This window comes from Halichoeres trimaculatus, unplaced genomic scaffold (genome assembly GCF_033239565.1).
Source record: "Halichoeres trimaculatus isolate MK-OKI-2021-1 unplaced genomic scaffold, fHalTri1.1 fHalTri1_scaffold_1, whole genome shotgun sequence".
Taxonomy (NCBI): domain Eukaryota; kingdom Metazoa; phylum Chordata; class Actinopteri; order Labriformes; family Labridae; genus Halichoeres; species Halichoeres trimaculatus.
In genome coordinates, this window is record NW_027437179.1 from 26,721,369 (window position 1) to 26,739,550 (window position 18,182).

Below are 18,182 nucleotides of genomic sequence, written 5' to 3' on the forward strand. Positions count from 1 at the left end.
TCTGCACAGTCTGATGTCAATAACAGGAATGTACATTGTGGAAAGGAACAAATTTACTTTTATTTGTAATGACGTGCAGATGCTGAAGCTGTTTCAAAAGTCTGAAGAAACAAACAGTGAAAGAGACAAACTGTCCTAGCCTTACAGTCATATAGGTCAGTAGTGCAAAAAAAATTATGACCAAAAATTACAATAAATGAGCTGCAATGACTAAGGCCATAGTTGTGTCACATATCTAACCAAAGCTGATTGTAATCTCCCCCAAAGTACATATATGATGTCACACACATGTACTGCGAAGGATTGCTTGGTCTGAATCCTGTCCTGTTTGAAACCCATACTAGAGAACCTGACTTTAGACAACACATGTAAAAATAGTTGAGGTGCCAATACTCTGCTGCATGTTACATCTGTGCGTTGAAAATGGACATACATACACAGGGATCTACTGTCATTCATAGCTGGATACACAAATCCTGAAAAGAGAAGAAGAGAAAGAGAAAAAAAATCACCTTGTGATGGTCTGCATAAGCTCACGAGTACATCTAGGAAAGCTGTGTGAGCAAGCAGTTCTCACAGTTGAGAGAAAGGCAGCTGTGAAACAGTAGGCTAGACAGACTGATATTGGTCTCTCACATAGTGCTGTCATAAAAAAGGGAAAAAGTTATTCTGTCTTTACGTTATGTCTACAAATTTGTGCAACTGAAATGGAAAAGATAACAGCCAACTTACATTTGGTTCTGTTAGCTACAGGGGCACTTGGGGGGAAAAAAGCAAAGCTTTTATATATATTTATATACATATATATATATGTATATATATATATATATATATATATATATATATATATATATATATATATATATATATATATATTTATATATATATATATATATATATATATATATATATATAGTCCTTGAATTTTAATCCATGCATTTTCATTGTTGCCTCATACTTGTATACAGTGAATGTTGACTTACACTCTATACTTCAATGTTTATTATGCCTGTCTTTGTTTAGTTTTGTTGTCCCTGTTTTAAGCTCTGTCTATTTCTGTCTTCCTGGAAATTGTTCTTGGAACACTGTGTTTACATCAAGAGCAAATTGAAACCAGAGTCAAATTCCTTTCATGTGTGTGCTTACTCTATCACTATATTTACTGCTAAAACATTTGAAGAGGATCTGATCTTAAACAATTACTAAATGCTATTCTCCTTTAAACAGGCTATGTACAATTTTTGCCTTCTGAAAATATCATTTTATCTAGGTAAGCCAATATGACTTTTTCAAATCGAATCTTTCTAATCAAGTAAAATAATGAAATAAAATAAAATAAAATAATTATCCCATCTTTAAAACACAGTGTTGCTGTTTTAGCTCACTTTAGACGGAAACCTGTATGCTACAATGTTGCATCCCTGATAACATCGTATAAGTGTAACGTGGAGACAAACAATACAACCCGACAAACGGCAATATAATTTTTACAAAACAAGTTAGGCAGTGAGGTCAAAATAAAGCTTTATCGAAGTTCACTTTCATGCCTGATATAAACACAGTCTTTCTAATAAGTTTTAAGAACATTATCCAAATAATGTTAACGACATTACAAAAACAAGCTCCCGCTAAAAAAGCAGATTTTTCTTTTACCGTCCCTCACAGCGACAGTAATCCGTCTCAGCGAAGGTCTTATCGGGCACACAGTGCTTTATGACGGTGCTTACACTTCCCGTGCAGGCAGACGGGAAGGCTAAAGCTCGGCTAGTACACACAGCACTGTTGATATGTGCTGTCAGCTGAGTGGAGAGAACAGCCTGCTGCGGTACAGGCTGTTCCCGGCATGGCTCGGCACGGAACGGGTTACAGGTCAGGGTGTCTATTGGAACACAGTGTTCTCATCAGCAGCGGCAGCGGTACAGCTACAGTACAGCCGGAACATTGTGTTACTTTGTGGCTGCTTTCCAAGACCTGCCCCTCAATTTTACACTAAACACCCTCCCACAACTCTACCCTACTCTATTCTCTCTCCCTCCTCTCTGCCACTGTCTGCCTCTCTACCTCTCTCTCTCACCAGTGTCATTTTCAAGTCTGAGATCCATGTGGCTACTTCACCGGCACGGTTATCGTCACCAGACAGGATAGGGGATAAAAGGGGGGTTTGGAAAAAAGGGACAAAAACAGCACTACATAGTGAGCACATGGGCAGAACATTTAGTACCCTGGATGGTATGAGATGAGAGGGTGGGCTTGATTCAGGAGGACGTGGTTTACAATTTACCCACCCAATTTCCAGCCGGCGTTTTTTTGGGGGACTACTAAAGAATCTAAGGTAATGTGATCTTTTTTATTTATGATCTTTTATCTTGCTGTTAGCAGACTTAATGAAGCAGTTAATTAAGACATTGTGTCTACCGGCTTCCTGATGCTCTGTGCTCACGCCTGTCTGAGTTAAAGGGACACTTGTTATACATCATAAAGAAAGGCTTGCGTTATGCAGATCTCTTATACCCAAAATCACTTTGATGAAAACGGCTCTAGAAAAAAACAACTTGTCCAATTTTGGGTGCTATGCTTCAGAGATGGATGTTGAATTTGCCACTCTATGGGGGCATTTGAGGATACACTCAGTTGTATCTCAGTATGCTCTGGTAAATAAGGGTTGATAAGAATGCCTATGTAAGCCTGTTTAGAGGTGAGTGTGTGTGTGTGTTAATGTGATACTTGGCTGTAGCTGCCACTGGATGTGGATGAAGACAACACTTAGGTACATGCACAACCCTGTTAGGCTTAGGTGTACACCTCGGTGAATTGAGCTGCCTAACCCTCCTTTGTGAGACTAAGTAACATTAAGCATGTTCATCCAGCGTTGATTCTTATTTTTTTGGACAAAGCTCCACTTAGAAGATATAATGACAGTAAGAATAACTGAAAATAAATGACTGTCACAATACAAGTATTCATATAAAGATGAAATAGAAACAGAGTAGGCCCACTATTAAGGACACAATTTGAGAGAAAATCCAAGATCTGGACAGCCATAAAGGATGTATCAAAGTGGAGATGAATAACTTCTTATCTTGATACACTAACTTAAAAATATAACTGTTCCTTTCATTTATAAATAACCAAACTTCACATCCACAGCACGCACTTTGTATATCTTCGACAGAATAGTATCATTTCCAAAAAATGTGAGTGATGACTTTAAGAACAAATTTTCAAGCTTTTAATTTAAAAACACTATGATGTTTGTTCTTGTAAATAATCTCTCCTCTGTCTCTCTTTATAAATGTATTTATATAAGGAGAAGACAGTCCCATGTGAGACATTTCTGTGACCGAGGGTTTCAGTCTCTGAGTCCGTGATGTACACTATGTGCTCACATGTTCATATATGAATCAGCAGCAGAACACGGATGTGAGACAGAATGTACAGATACCCTGTGTGCGTCCGTGGATGTGGTCTTTGCCTCAATGTGATCTGTTCCTGCATTCCTGCGCAGGGTATATCAGCTTAGGTACGTGTAGCTCACATACCATTTATCTGTGTCTGAACTATTTTCAGTTGGTCCTACTCTTCACTGGTTCATAAAGGTTAAGTGGCTCATGTGATCGAGACAAAGCAAAAGGGAAATTTTAATGATTAACTTTCTATAAGACCAATGTGAATTAAGTGATGAACACAATTCAAAATGCAGTCAATCCACTTATTTGAATAGAAACTAAATGTTGTCTCAGTGTAAATGTGGGGTCTGGGCCAATAAGCATAATTGTGTGATTCATATCTTCCTTTTTTCATTCAAAAATTCAAGCTGTGTAGTACGTGAGGGGGTCTCAGATTGGTGAGCACCATCAGGCTTTGCCAGCAGGGAACAGTGAATAGAAGGAACATTGTGTTCAGACACACACACACACACACACACACACACACACACACACACACACACACACACACACACACACACACACACACACACACACACACACACACACACACACACACACGTTCAGCAAGTCACTTCTTATATAAAAAAGTATGAAATTAAAAAGTCACAGACAAGGTGTTGGTTTCCAAGAGGATGGAAATTTTTCCCCGTGCTCATGCTGAAGAGTTCAGTAAACGAACACTTGATCCCCCCTGACAGTGACACAAGTTTCAGAAAGACTTGTACAGACACAAAGAAGACAAATAATTATGGGATTTACCTTGTGGTCATGCGTGTGGTGACTGATCTTTTTCAGTTTCAGAGAATGAGGTCATATCTTGATCAATTTCCAGCACAGTGGGCTTTTTCTTTAGTATCTGCTGGTTCTCTGTGGACTTAGTCACTATGACAGGATGTCGACATATTTGCACATGGTCATTGGTGGCATTTGGGATGCCCTGAAAGTGAAAACAGGCCAAGTCCTGGAAATTTCTGGAAAATATATGCAGGGAGTCAGAGCAGCCGTTCTGCTCTCTTGTAATGCCCTTGAGCATAGCTTGAAGCCTTAAATAATCTCTGTGGAAATGTAAAACATACCTCTTATGTGTAATGTGTATGTGTTTTCACTGTAACATATACACACTTACATAAAGATACTCCACTTACATTTAGTCTGCTGTGAATATGATGGTATAATGCTCATACACTGATTCACCATGCAGACGAGTGATAACCTATATGCAACATCCAGACTTAACCTAATGTTTCTCAGTGTTCAGTGTGTATAGTTGAAAACTAGCATGTGTTTGTTTTTCAAGCGTTTTGACAACATCAGAGACATTATCTGTCATCTTTGTTCGAAAAACTTCTGTTTTCTGTAAAACTACAGTACTCATTTTTGCTGTATCAAATGTAATTTAAAATAGAAATATCGTTTTTGCTTTTGTTCGTAGTTGTTGGAACAAAGTGTCCATGGCACTACAAGCCCTGAGAAACACAAGATATTCTTCATGGTCAGCATAATCATTATGCTGTTGTTTTGGATGTTCTGTTATGACATGAGAATTTACACACTTGCCAAAAGTCCTTACACTAGTAACACCACACTACGCCACAGTCCCTGACAGCAGGTTTTTACAAGGCTGGCAAAGCTGCAGGTGTTCTGATGGTGCAGAGGTGTGATACAATTTACTAATCCATTGATGAGAGGAAGTGCTGCTACAAAAAAATAAACCTTAAAACAGTAGTTAATTGGATATGAAGGTAGAGATCAAATGCTGTTAAAAGCATAATAATCTTGTTGTTTACATAGTCCGGTAAAAATGAGACTGGTACATCCATATGTCTAAAACCCCATGTGCACACTGCGTACTATGCCTGTGTTTGTAATATTATTATACCGCATCGACCAAGTACTCACTTCTCCTTTGCTATATGAAATAAACTAAACAAGAAAAGAGGTATAAAGATAATCCAGTACTCTAAGCAACTCCAGAAGACAAGACCTCAAAAAGGTTGCATCTGAGCTCCGCACACAAGGTTAAAAAAACCCCAAACAAACAAACCAAAAAATCCCCCCAAAAAAACGGACAGCATGTACCCTATATTAGGAAGAGTGGCATCAGTTTACCGTAAGATTACAACCTGCCTTATTACCAACATAGACATTACGTGACTGTGATGATGCAGACACATCAGCACACTCTGTGAGCAAGGACGAGCCCTCGCTTTTCCTGCCCGTGAAAGAAGACTCGGGTTCAGAAACTCATTACACAATTAGGAGTAAAAATACCTGAGCAAGGTTCAGCCATGCTCCACATTTCATAAAATACTGCATGTGGATATTTTATTTATAGACTGACAAAGCACGAAGAGTGATAAACAAATAGTCTGGAACACACTGTACTTGGTAGGCACAGTGGATGTTACAAAATAAAAGGAGTGAAGTAAGCGGCATGCTGCAGCCTTCAACATGTTTACGGTGATGTTGTTGCTTCATGTGCAGGGAATCAGGCAAACTGCAGCACAGAGTAATGTCCCTAATTCAGCTGGGATTGACATTAATGTGACTTTTTCTGAAGAAGTATCTCCTCTTCAGTACATTGATTCAGAAAATCTGCACTCATTTATCTAAAAGAGATATAATGTGGAAGAAAATGTCGAGGATTGGGATGATCTTGCGTTGATTTCTCCAAATGACAGCATTTTTTTTCTATAGGTTTTTTAACCTATCATGTCCTCTTGTAGTCTCTGGGAAAACACAAAAGACATGGAAGTTTATTTATGGCCCACAGATTACTAAACGCAGTCTTGTGTGTTGAAATTTCCTGCAGTGTTACAGGGTGATGCGCATATGGAGAAATGACCACTGATCAGGATCTACCTATGGACGGCCAGTCGGCCACAGCTGTGTTTGCTGCAAAGGGCATTGATGTAACAGCTAACAAAGACAAAGGAGTTATCAAGGTATGTTTTCTCTTTGCTTTCAATGTTTTATATTTTTTCTGTGGGTGTTCAAACATCACTGAGAGCCACTATGTGACCATATGGCATGTTCATTATTTTCTCTCACCTCAGTCTGTCTCTTCATCCTTTATGCTCTCTTTATTCTTTGACAGAAAAGTTTCTCAGTCTAATTGGAAGCTTGTCTGTGCGTTTGCAGGTTGTGAAGCGTCCCGGCCTGGATGGAGACAGGCCGATGATTGGGGACAGAGTGACTGTTCATTACACTGGGAAACTTCTCACTGGGAAGAAATTTGACTGCAGTCGAGACCGCAAAGAACCTTTTTGCTTCAATGTGGGCAAAGGTAAGTATCTAAGCCTGCCAACTCTGCTGTTGCTCTCGCTAAGTGAAAGAAGTTTTCAAACTCTGGAAAGTAAAGCTTGTTTACTAATGATCAACAATGTCACAACCCATCTGTTAAAGTTTGATAATGACATTTCCTCTTGGAGCAGCAGTTTTGAAGGGCTTTTAGTATCACGCCTAAAACAATCCGGCCTTTTTTTTGACGATAAAAAAACAAAAGAAAAGAAAAGTGTTTTTGCTGGAACGGTGATGTTACACAGTCAGTTACAAAAATGATATAACAGTGGTCATGAGGTGTACGGGATTGGTAATTAATAGAATCAGAGGTCAGTTGTTTTGCTGTCTGTGCTACGGGCAACGTGATAAACAGCTAAGCTGAAGTACAGAGTGTTTAGTTTCACTTAAATCTATTTGTCTGTTTTAGTGTTTAAAGTAAAGAAAAGCTCAATAAGCTAAAGTTCTTTGCTTGTCATTTTAACCAAATATAAGTACATAGTGTAATGAAAATTTGTTCTTCCAAGCACGTTGCTACTTAACTGGTAGGATTGAGCACAAGAGGTGAGATGTTATTTGCTCCTTATATGAAGTTAAGAAGACTCACCATTGTTTCCGGGATTGTATCATAACCTCTGTGACCTCTTCAGTTGTCCACATGTAGTTTTCTTGTGCTTCGCCAAAGCCTGTTAAGATGCTTGCAGATGCTTGCTTCAGTGTAAAGAAGAAAAAAAAACAGCATTTTTTACTATTTACTATATACTATTTATGTTTTCCCGTAACTTAAAGCTCTGCATTCATAAACATCGTCTGTTCACAGGGATTAAGAGTCAGATGAGAAGATTGAAACCTGGATCATGCCTGTTAAATGTGAAGCAATAGCCAGCAGATAGTTAACTTACACATGGGAAAACAGCTTCAACCAACTGGGTCTGCCCAACAACAAAAGAACCAGCACCTTTAATGCTGCCAATTTAATATGCTGTATCTTGTTTTTTGATTCATAAGAAAACAAACTGTGAAGAAAAAAAAACAAATTGAGGATTCATAAGGAGATTATGGGATAATTTGCCAGACTATTCCTTGCCTGGGAGCAATAACTTCTTGGAAACAAGGAGAAGCCCCTCGTAACACCCCAGCATGGGGCTGTCATGCTTTGTTTTTCTACAAAGTACACTAAATCTTTTTAGCATGTTTATCAATCATGTGTTGTTTGGTGAATTTGATTTCTTTTAACACAGGCTTCGGCTGTCTCTCATTGGTTTTATGTTTTATGCTAAAACTCTTCATACCAGTGCTTCATGTTTAATTGTGTCATCATTCAAATCTTGACACAAAGTGTTATTGTAAAGCTAAAATTTAATAAACTATTACCTGAAGTTCTTTTTATCAGAAACATTTATTAAACAATGTGTTAGCCTGTGTAATGTGTCATTTAAAGCATTTCCAACAGTTTTCTTACATGCTTTATCTCTTCACAGGGCAAGTCCTGAAAGCCTGGGATATTGGCGTGCTGTCCATGCAAAGAGGAGAGGTGTGCACGTTACTGTGCAAACCTGAATATGCTTACGGGACTGCCGGCAACCCCGACAAGATACCTCCAAATTCTCCAGTAGTGTTTGAGGTAAGTGTGCTTGTGTGTACATTAACTCTACATCACACCATGAGACCCTGATAACTGTAGAGCATGTGTCAGTCTCCACAGCAAGCACCTCAGCTGGTAAAATTAAATGGTTGGTCTATTTTAATCCCTCTCAGTCAAGCAGCCAGAAAAATCAGAGCAGTCCTCGCTTGTACCCACTTCTTTGTGCTCAGCAGGGGGACAATTCAGTGTTCCTCTGTCCCCTATAATCAATGATGATTATCAGCCCATTCTGGAAATCCAGGGAGATTTAGCCAGCTGCCCTGCTTTACAATTTGCACCCCATGGACAGAACTTAACCACAACCATAATGCTCTTTTTATTTTTCAGTCCATGCTCCACTTTTATTTCTGCCAACAATAATCCAAATTGTGACAGGTGTTACAAATGAAGTCAGGTGTTGAACTTTCATATGAATTATTTTTGTATGCTTTCATTTAAGTGCATACACCTGTACGATTTACAAATTTACTTGTTGAAGTATTTATGTATTTTCATTTTTTAATTTTCAAAAGCAGCAGTTATGTCCTAAAAAACAAAACTGTTACTACATTTTTAAACATTTATTCACAGTTAAAGAAAAATATTCCCAAAGGTTTTCAAAACACTTCAGTGCAGCTATATGCACACATGGTAGAAGAAGTAGGTGAACAAATAGATCATCAATAACAGTTGTGACCAAGCTTACTTAGCACAACATAGCAGTCATTTTGAAACAGTATAAAAATGTCTCAGCTCTTCTTGTCAAAACTATTAAACCTACAGTAAAACTTTCAACAGGTAGTACTAGTGCCTAGGCTCTGAACTTGGGGACTAAAATATAACTCTTGTTGTCGCCACAGTGATCTACTCCCACTGTTGAAACACTTATTTTCTCCCCTAAACCCTTTATCTTGTCATCCATTCATTTTCATCAGCTTACTCAAGACTGGGTTGTAGGGGCAGCAGTCTAAGCATATCACCCAGATGTCCTCCCCTTTTTTTCAATAGGAGAATCCATGCAGTGTCCAAAAATTATAGATATTTTTCTCTAAATTTAAAGAAACTGGTGTGAAATAGAGCAGATTTACCTTTAATGACATGCGTAACACACATTAAAGCTCCTGTGAGGAACTTTTGGTTTGTGCCAATGTTGGCGTCTCATTTACCTCTTATCTCTGTGCTCAAATTGTCCTGTACAAGTTCAGTGAGGGTTTTATGTTGGACAATGTCTTCTTGGTGTTTTTTTTTCAGCCTTTTCAGTCTTTTGTTGGGCTGTGGTGATGTCTTGTACATACACCTCTTCACAGAGTTTAAATGCTCTTGACTCTGTATCGCAGGGCACTGAGACTCATCACGAGTTTTGAAGCCTCACTCATCACTGTGTGCTGTATGAGGGTGTTGGTTTGTCTTCTTTGTCAGCACGTAGACTAAAACACTGCTGAGTTCTTAATGACAGTCTATTTTAGGTCTGCTTCCCTTATGTCTCCTTCTCTTCATTATCAGAAGCATGCAGGGACTTGCACCCTTTGGTCCTAGGATCTTTTCTTATTGTGTGTGCTGAAGGTCAGAACTCAGATTGGTAAAAATAAGTTAAAAGTTTCTGTTGTTCTAGGACGCACCCGTGTGGGGTTTGCCCTAGAGCAGGTGGCCTGGGTTCGAATCCAGCCTGTGGCCTGTTTCCTGTGTCATACTCCACTCTCACCCTGTTTCTTACTCTATCCATAGTACTCTCTTATCTGATTAAAAGCATGAAAAGCCATGAAAAGTTTCTGTTGTCCTAAAGCTAAATCAACTGATGCTAATTTAAAGGAGGGACTGAACAATGTGGAGGTAAACAAATCAGACTGGAAGTGTTCTGCTTTTTTATTTTGGGGTAATTCAGGCAAACAATTCCTCTTTAGTTGTGTTATTTCATAGATTTCAATACTTTAAAGGCATTTATTTTGCACTTTGCACTTTATGACCTGTGCTGCTGCCCTCTTGACCAGGTCACCCCTGTTAAAGAGATCCATATCTCAATAACATATTTATCTGGTTAAATAAAGGTTAAAATGTAAGAAAAAAACCCAGAAATAAAACAAAAACAAAACAAAACAAAACAAAAAAGACAAAAGCTATGTATTACTGCTCCAGGACACTTTTTAAAATGAGACTTTTATGTCAGCGAGTTTGTATTCTGAGCTGACACCTACCCGGCTGCAATGGTCACACTGACATCAAAAACAGCCATACAGAAATAACCATTTTTTTCACTAATGATCTTGCTGGTTTTTAAGGGTCCCACACTGAAATGTATGTTGATTTCTGTGAGTAGTGAAAAACATCTTCACAGGAGCTTTAAAAACAGCCTGATAGAATTCTTTTTCTAAGTGTGATCACAATTTAGCTTCATTTAAAGGTAGCAATAGTCCATAGTGGTGCCACACAAAGTGAGAAAGCTTCAGAATAAAAGAGAGAAGTTGCCGTCAATTAGAAATGTGGTAAAACTTTGTGTGTTGATCTTAGCTGATCGATCCAAATAAGGAAAATAAGTTCAGAACACTGTTTTTTTGGGTTGCAAGGTCTCTTCGCTGCTTCTTCTTTAGTCATTATTTCTCTTTTTTTATTGCTATGACTCCTACTTGTTTTTCGTTATGTTCAGCCTTTTTCCTCCCACACCTAGTGAAGCACCACACGCCAAGTTTAGCTGAGCTGTAATTTTGTTCTCTGCTTTAAACCCCTGTTTGTGTTGTGCAATGATAACATAAACGTTTACAACCAAACAGATGGAGCTGCTCAAGTTTGAAGGAGAGGTGCTCACCGATGACGGCGGCATCTTAAGAAGGATAAAGGTCAAAGGGGATGGTTACACAAACCCAAATGATGGAGCAAGTGTTGATGGTAAGGAGTTTTTTTTCTTTGACAGGAAAAATAAACAAAAAAGTCGCATCAAATGATGACCTGTGTGATTGTTTGTGCTGCAGTGCACCTGGAAGGCAGGTGTGGAGGTCGTTTGTTTGACTGCAGAGACGTCAGCTTCATTGTGGGTGAGGCTGAGGATAAAGGTGTTCCTCTTGGAGTAGACCGGGCCATGGACAAAATGCAAAAAGGAGAATGCTGCGTACTTTCCATACAACCAAAGTAAGTCAGCAAATGATCCAAAGTCTCTGTTACTTCTTTTGCTATGTCATTGCAGGTACAGTTGGTAGTGTGAGTGTGGGATTGCTCTCGGGTTATTTTGGCTGAGTGTTCATGCTGTGTCCTCATGTGGCCTTTATTATAGCAATTACGCCAAATTATATCCTCCAGGAACTTTTAACCTCATGGGAGGTAAAGTAGGCTTCCTGTCAGATGATGATTTATTTGGCTGGTTTAATATGCAGTCTTTCTCCTCTCCGGTGTCCTGATACAGGGTTTGGAAGACAGATACATTATCGAGAAAAATCAGAACATATTAAGTTAAGTTCAAGATCCAGATTTCAGTCATAAGTCCTGGAACATTATAATGCTTGTTTTATAATCTTTGATACTGTTGTAATCAAATAAGTTGAACTAAAGGTATTGAATGAGTAACTGATATATGCATGTGGCTTAATATATATATATATATATATATATATATATATATATATATATATATATATATATATATATATATAGATAGATAGATAGATAGATAGATAGATAGATAGATAGATAGATAGATAGATAGATAGATAGATAGATAAATAGATAGATAGATAGATAGATAGATAGATAGATAGATAGATAGATAGATAGATAGATAGATAGATAGATAGATAGATAAAGATAGCACTTCAAGTATGTATTTTGCTCAAACTAGTCCTTTTTAATAACAGCCGCGTCATGTTGTGTTTCAAACCCAGGAGGAAAGAGAACAGTCTTATCAGTACAGCCAAAAGGGGCACAGTGCTATTTTTGAACAATGTGGGTAAAATACCTCCATGTGCAGCACCTTTAATGTCGTAATAGTTTCGGGAGAAAAAATATCTGTTTCTCTCTGAACAGACAGAGGTTAAAAATTATGAAATCCACAACCTGAGTCTGGAAAACCCTGATGATGAAGTCAGACACTTGAAAATGAAAGAATTCTCATTGTTTAACATCTTAAGCTTTTCTTTGAATATGGAAGAAATCAGATTTATCTGCTCTGTAACACAGAGACAACAATTAAAACAGGATTTGCATTATGTCCTTAACAGCATCTCATAACCCCCCTCTGGTTATACAAAGTATTTTTAACATAAATAAATAGAGAGAACTACAGAGAGAATATAAAAAGAAAGAGAACATAATGTTCTTCCCAAACTGCATCATATCTTTCCTGTAAGCCAGCCCACACCAGCCCTCCCCAGCAGCTTCTCGGGCAAAAGCAAAGTCCTCTAAATTCACATCACACTTGTATTCATACTGAAAATCTATGAAATCTAAATTAGTCTGAACTTTTTTATGAAAAGATATTGTTAATTATAAGAGATTGCAGCATTTAACATTTAAAGTGCAGCATTTAATCTGTACAAAGGGGCTCTTTTTATATTAAGGTCTAATGGGTAAAGGTTTATAACAAATGGACTAGATGTTTTAGAAGGAAATGTTTCTTCCCCCAAGTTAAAAAAAACCTTAATTCTAATGGGGAATTAAAGAGTTTTCAATTAGTTAAATGTAAAATGTATTAATACCTAAAATGTGAATGAGTTTTGCATATGACAGATATTAAATTAAATGGATTAATTTCTATTTGTATTGGTAGACATTCAGACAGTTTGATACGTAAAAATAAGATGGAGATTCTTTGTTTCTTGTTGTGTCTTTTGAGAATATACTTCCAACAAGCTCAGGATCTGACAGGTTTTGTCTTCTTTTCTCCCAGGTACGGCTTTGGAAGCGAAGGTAAACCAGAATACAAAATTGGACCAGATCAAGAAATCATATATGAAGTAACGCTCAAAGACTTCAAAAGGGTGAGCCCTGTGTTCTGTGTTTAGATAAAAAAAGGAAACATTTGAACTTTGCATGGCTAGATTAGCCTAGATGTGGTTAAAGTATGGTTTAGCTCCATTTTCCCATGAGAAACAAACAAACTCAAGCACACTGTTCAGGATGTTCTGCTTAGTCACGGAGAAATTTGCAGCTGACTACTTAAACACAACAACCTTTGTTTACTCACTTTCTGTGACGTTTGTGTTTCCATAAAGGTGAAAGAATCCTGGGAAATGGACTTGAATGAAAAGCTGACTCTGGCATCTGGAATTAAACATAAAGGGAATCATTATTTTAAGGTACAGTCTCAATGCTGACTTTATTTTCACAGAGAGTATTTTTATATGTTAGCCTTATTAAACAGTATTTTCCACCTTTATTAGGCAGGGCGGTATCACCAGGCTGTCATCCAGTACCAGCGCATTGTTTCCTGGCTAGAAATGGAGTGTGGCACAGGGATAGAGCAGCAGAAGAGGATACAGGACTTTGTTTTGACATCACACCTCAATTTGGCACTGTGTTTCCTGAGGATCAAAGAGTTCTCACAAGTGGTGGAGAACTGCAACAAGGTGAGCTTCAAATCCTGATGGAGCTCTTAATTTTTCACCACTTTGACTGTCTGTGGCTGCAGGATAATAGTCTTAACTTTATTACGTTGTGTATTTTGTGTTAAGGTGATAGAGCTGGATGAAAACAATGAAAAGGCTTTGTATCGTCGAGGGGAAGCCCGACTCCTTCGAAACGAGTTCAGCCTGGCCATGGCCGACTTTCAGCAAGTGCTCCAAGTCAACCCCTCGAACCGAGCAGCTCGCTCCCAGATATCCATCTGCCAGAGCAAGATTAAGGAACATCATGAGCAGGACAAGAGGACCTATGCCAACATGTTCCAGAAATTTGCTGAACGGGATGCCAAGGTCTGTTTGCTCAATGTTCTTGGCTCAACATAGAAAATCAGTCGCCCTAACTTCTTGTGTTTTCTTCTTCTTTGCGCTACAGCGAATTAAATGTTTGCTGTAGCTTTAATAAGCTGGATCAGACAGTTATGACCTTGGATACGATATTTTTTGTTCTGACAAGCTCACACACACATACACACACAGTAAAACATCCCCTCTTCAAATCTATTTGACAAATCATGTAATTTGACTTCTAAAGTTTTGAAAGAAATGCAGCAGGAAGAAGAACACATCAAGTTTACATTTACTGAGACACATAAAAAAGCTTGTTCCATGCAGTTATCCTTAAATTTCCTTCAAATTTAAACAAATAGTTGAAGGATTCAGCCTCATAAAGCACATGCTTTTAAAAAAATAATAATAACGTGCTAATTTTGATAATGAGGATTAGATCCCCATGATGCTTGATAAATCAGTTAATTCACATTGGCGAGCAAAGCTGCTGGACTCGTGGTCAGCCATTTTGGGTATTACAGTGAGAACCATTGAAACAGTTGGGAAGATCTATCCCCCCAGTCGCATCCAAATGCCATGGGAGATGCTTTAATTATCTAAGACCATACTGCCTTCATTTAATGAATTGCATTTAAAAGGCTGATGAGTTCAGTATATGAGGTTTCATTTATGTTTTAGTGGTGAATTGTTCTGTTGTATCGTCCTCTAGTATGTAATTGCTCCTGTGTTTACTTCAGTGTGATGCTGACCTCTAGTGTTCAGACAAAGATATGTTGTTGTTTTTCTCACTGATGCATGGCATGTGATGAGAAGAGGGAAACAACTTTCATATAAAGCAACCAGGATAAATACTGATACTTTAATGTTGACTGGTGTTATTTTATTTCACTTTTGTCCAAGGAGGGATGTTTTCACAAAAATCACTGTTCAGAACAGACTAAGTCCATCTGGTCCATCCACCTAATTAAATATGGTCTGTTATTCTTTTTTTAGTAATCTCTTCTTCATTTCTGCTTCACAGACTGGGAGGACGAAGAGGAGGCGGGATGAAAGCATGAGAAACAATATGAATGGTGAAGTGGGCATTAAACGGCGGCGGAGGAGTCAGGACTGTCCTTCTTATTAACAACGTTTTGAAAGGAAGAAAAAAAGGCCTCTCCAGGAACTGAGTCATACAAAGGCTGAAACCTGAACCTCTTTCTCTCAGTAAAACCTTACCATTCCTGCATACAAAGCAGACTTTGAGCAGGGACATTTGCAAACGGAACAGCATTTCCCCTGCCACACAGAACTGCGCTACTGCCAGGACTAAACTTCCAGTGGATTCAGGTCCGCAGGTTCAGTGAACTGAGGCTGACGAACACTTCAAGCCTCGGCTTTTATTCTAAAAACATAATTTATTTTTTCAAAAACACAGACAAATTCCATTTTTTTGTTGACATCAGGCTACTGTGTAGAGCTGAGATGTACCTCCACAGTGTGTTTCTAATTCCAAAACTGTACTCTGACTTGTATTTTGTATTAAGCATTTTCTTGGGCAGCTGCATGCATGTATCATGAGGTGTTTGGGATTCAGACTTGAAACTTTGCTACTTTTTTCATGTGCAATATATACTTTGTTCAAAGTCCTGTTAGCGAAGTGGTATTTTAAAAAAAACAAACAAGCATCAGTTTGATGAATAAATCATCTATGATTTAACTTTGGTTCATAAAAACAATCATGATGTAGAAAAGCCACTTTTTAGTCACTGGGCAATTAGACATTGCTTAAAAACACACCTTCAGGATCCACAAGAAATGGATTCTCCTTCAAATGTCATTTTTTAGTACTGTTATGAATGACTTCAACAAACCAGAAGTTTCAGGATTAGGGTCACGTCAACAGAAAAACTTAAAAATAACAACACACACAATGTGATGAGATGATAAAATCATTCATCACATGAGAAAATAGTCATAGATTTCAACAAATATTTCAGCATTTAAAGAGATTAGCCATAAAAGACTTCTTCCTCTTAAGATTACATCTTAATTCTCTTATTATTACACCAAAATTTCATGATGTGACTTTTTTCTGTGGCCCTAATCATCTGTAATAGCAGACACCTAAGGCAAAAAAAGGAATAAGAAAACAAGCACAAACTACGGATGTTAGACTAAACCAAAACATGGTTTGCAATTCAGACAGCTTTACATTTAGCTTCTCAACTCTGTTGCTACTAACCACTGATATAATGTAAGATTTATATGTGACATTGAACATGGATGTATTAATTCAGACATGTTTAAAAAATCCTGAACTGTGGTAAGGTTAGAAATTAAATTCTGAAGTAGTTCATATTTTGGGTAAAGATGAGAAACAGTTTTCCTGATAAAAGGCAGACCACTATCATGCAGTAAACTATCTATCAGAGGAGAAATGCATGATGTGTCAAGAATAATTGTGTCCTATTAAAAAGTGGTACCATAGTTCATACCTTCGTTATAAGAAGCTAGCTTGATAACATCCTTTTTATTGACAGACTTCTGTTTTATCAAGTGGCAGCTGAAAAAAAAAGAAAAAAAATATGTTTAAAGCTTAATGTGTCTGCGCCTCAGCTTTGGTGGATTTTAGTGACTCACAGGTTTCTTCTGTTGCACTTGTACATTTATTTATCAACTTAATGCATCAGCAGCATATCAACACAATCTTCAGCACACACAACTTTGGATTGTTTTACAAGCCACAAGAAACTTTTTGCCTAAAGAAGTTGTGAGCATGAAGTCACTCAGCTTTATTCTTTGTTGTGGATAGAGCTTATGTACTAAAGTACATTTGACTCAGTCAGCATTAGAGTGAAAAGAGGCTAGAATGGCAAATGAAGCATGATAATCCTCAAAACAACTCAAGGCTGACAGAAATCTGTCAGCTCTGGTCATGTGATCAACAGTACACCTGTGTAGATCCTCTTGCCTCGGTCCAGAACAGACGTGCCCTTTTTTCACTACATCTTTGTTTGTTTTGATATGTATGAATGATATTGGATAGTGAACAATGCTGCACTTACATGACTGTCAAACCAACACTGTTATCTTTTTACGACATGTCTGGATGAAATCTTGACAATGATCTTGAGATGTTTTGAAAAACATTGGTTGGTTTAGAATGAAAACCTCAGCTGTCTTAAGTATATATTATGTAAAAAAAATCAACTGTGTGAGTGTGTGCAGGAGTGTGTGAGTGTGTGTGTTTGTGTGTTGATATACTGCATATTGTTATATGTTAGCAAGCTTTTTAAATAGCTTGTTGCTAAGTGTGTTTTGAGTAATGCTGGCCCTGAAAAGTCAAACTTTTGTACAGTGGAAACAAGCATGAAGTACTTTTTCTAGCAGTTATGAAATTGTATCAAAGGATGTACTAAATATTTACCCCCTCTGAAAAGTGCAAAAGGTTACCAGGCAATCATCGTGTAAGAGATAAAACCTACAAATGAGAGGAACAATTTGAACTATTCTGACATTAAAACAAAGCAGTGAAATGCAGGAAGGTCACTAAACTGAAAGTAGTTTTTATCAGAAGTGTCTTGTCATTTAAAATGTTTACATTTGTTTAAAAGAATTTTGCATTGTAAAACAAATCATCATCAATATTTTAAATGTGCATAATGCAAAAAAAGAGGGTTTTTTTCAAACAAAAAGTAGAGGTACCTTTGTTCATGTCTTCTTCCTGTTTATTTTTTTAATATTTACTTTATTTTGCACTTTCAGCATTAAATAAATCCAAGAGGTTACATCGAAAAAAGAAGTTGTGTTTTTCAAGCTACAGGCCAAATACCTCAACGTGTCATGATATTGATGGGGTTGCTTTTGGAATAAGTGTTTATATTTTGTAAAAGACATTTGATATATTTGATCTACCAAATATTTATTTTAGCTCAATATTGTTGAGAACATCTTCTT

At 37.6% G+C, this 18,182-nt stretch overlaps 1 protein-coding gene across 2 annotated transcripts; it reads left to right on the forward strand.

Moving 5' to 3' along the window:
• The first annotated feature begins 2,013 nt into the window (after positions 1 to 2,013).
• On the forward strand, positions 2,014 to 18,032 carry fkbp5 (FKBP prolyl isomerase 5). Of its 2 annotated transcripts, XM_074670256.1 has the most exons (11): positions 2,014 to 2,332; positions 6,262 to 6,394; positions 6,591 to 6,735; positions 8,210 to 8,352; positions 11,118 to 11,232; positions 11,316 to 11,472; positions 13,223 to 13,313; positions 13,548 to 13,631; positions 13,716 to 13,901; positions 14,007 to 14,246; positions 15,265 to 18,030. In XM_074670256.1, exons 2-11 carry the CDS (start codon positions 6,290 to 6,292, stop codon positions 15,367 to 15,369), a joined length of 1,371 nt encoding a protein of 456 aa, XP_074526357.1. In that variant the 5' UTR covers positions 2,014 to 2,332; positions 6,262 to 6,289; the 3' UTR covers positions 15,370 to 18,030. The 2 variants fall into 2 exon arrangements, with proteins under 2 accessions (XP_074526357.1, XP_074526367.1); XM_074670266.1 differs by lacking the exon at positions 2,014 to 2,332 and having other exon boundaries at positions 6,281 to 6,394; positions 15,265 to 18,032.
• Positions 18,033 to 18,182: the final 150 nt, after the last annotated feature.

Coding starts and splice junctions, on each gene's coding strand:
- fkbp5 (XM_074670256.1), top strand. CDS start 6,290: ATGACCACTGATCAGGATCTACCTATGGACGGCCAGTCGGCCACAGCT. Junction 13,902..14,006: donor TGGTGGAGAACTGCAACAAG/GTGAGCTTCAAA, acceptor TTTTGTGTTAAG/GTGATAGAGCTGGATGAAAA. Junction 14,247..15,264: donor TTGCTGAACGGGATGCCAAG/GTCTGTTTGCTC, acceptor TCTGCTTCACAG/ACTGGGAGGACGAAGAGGAG.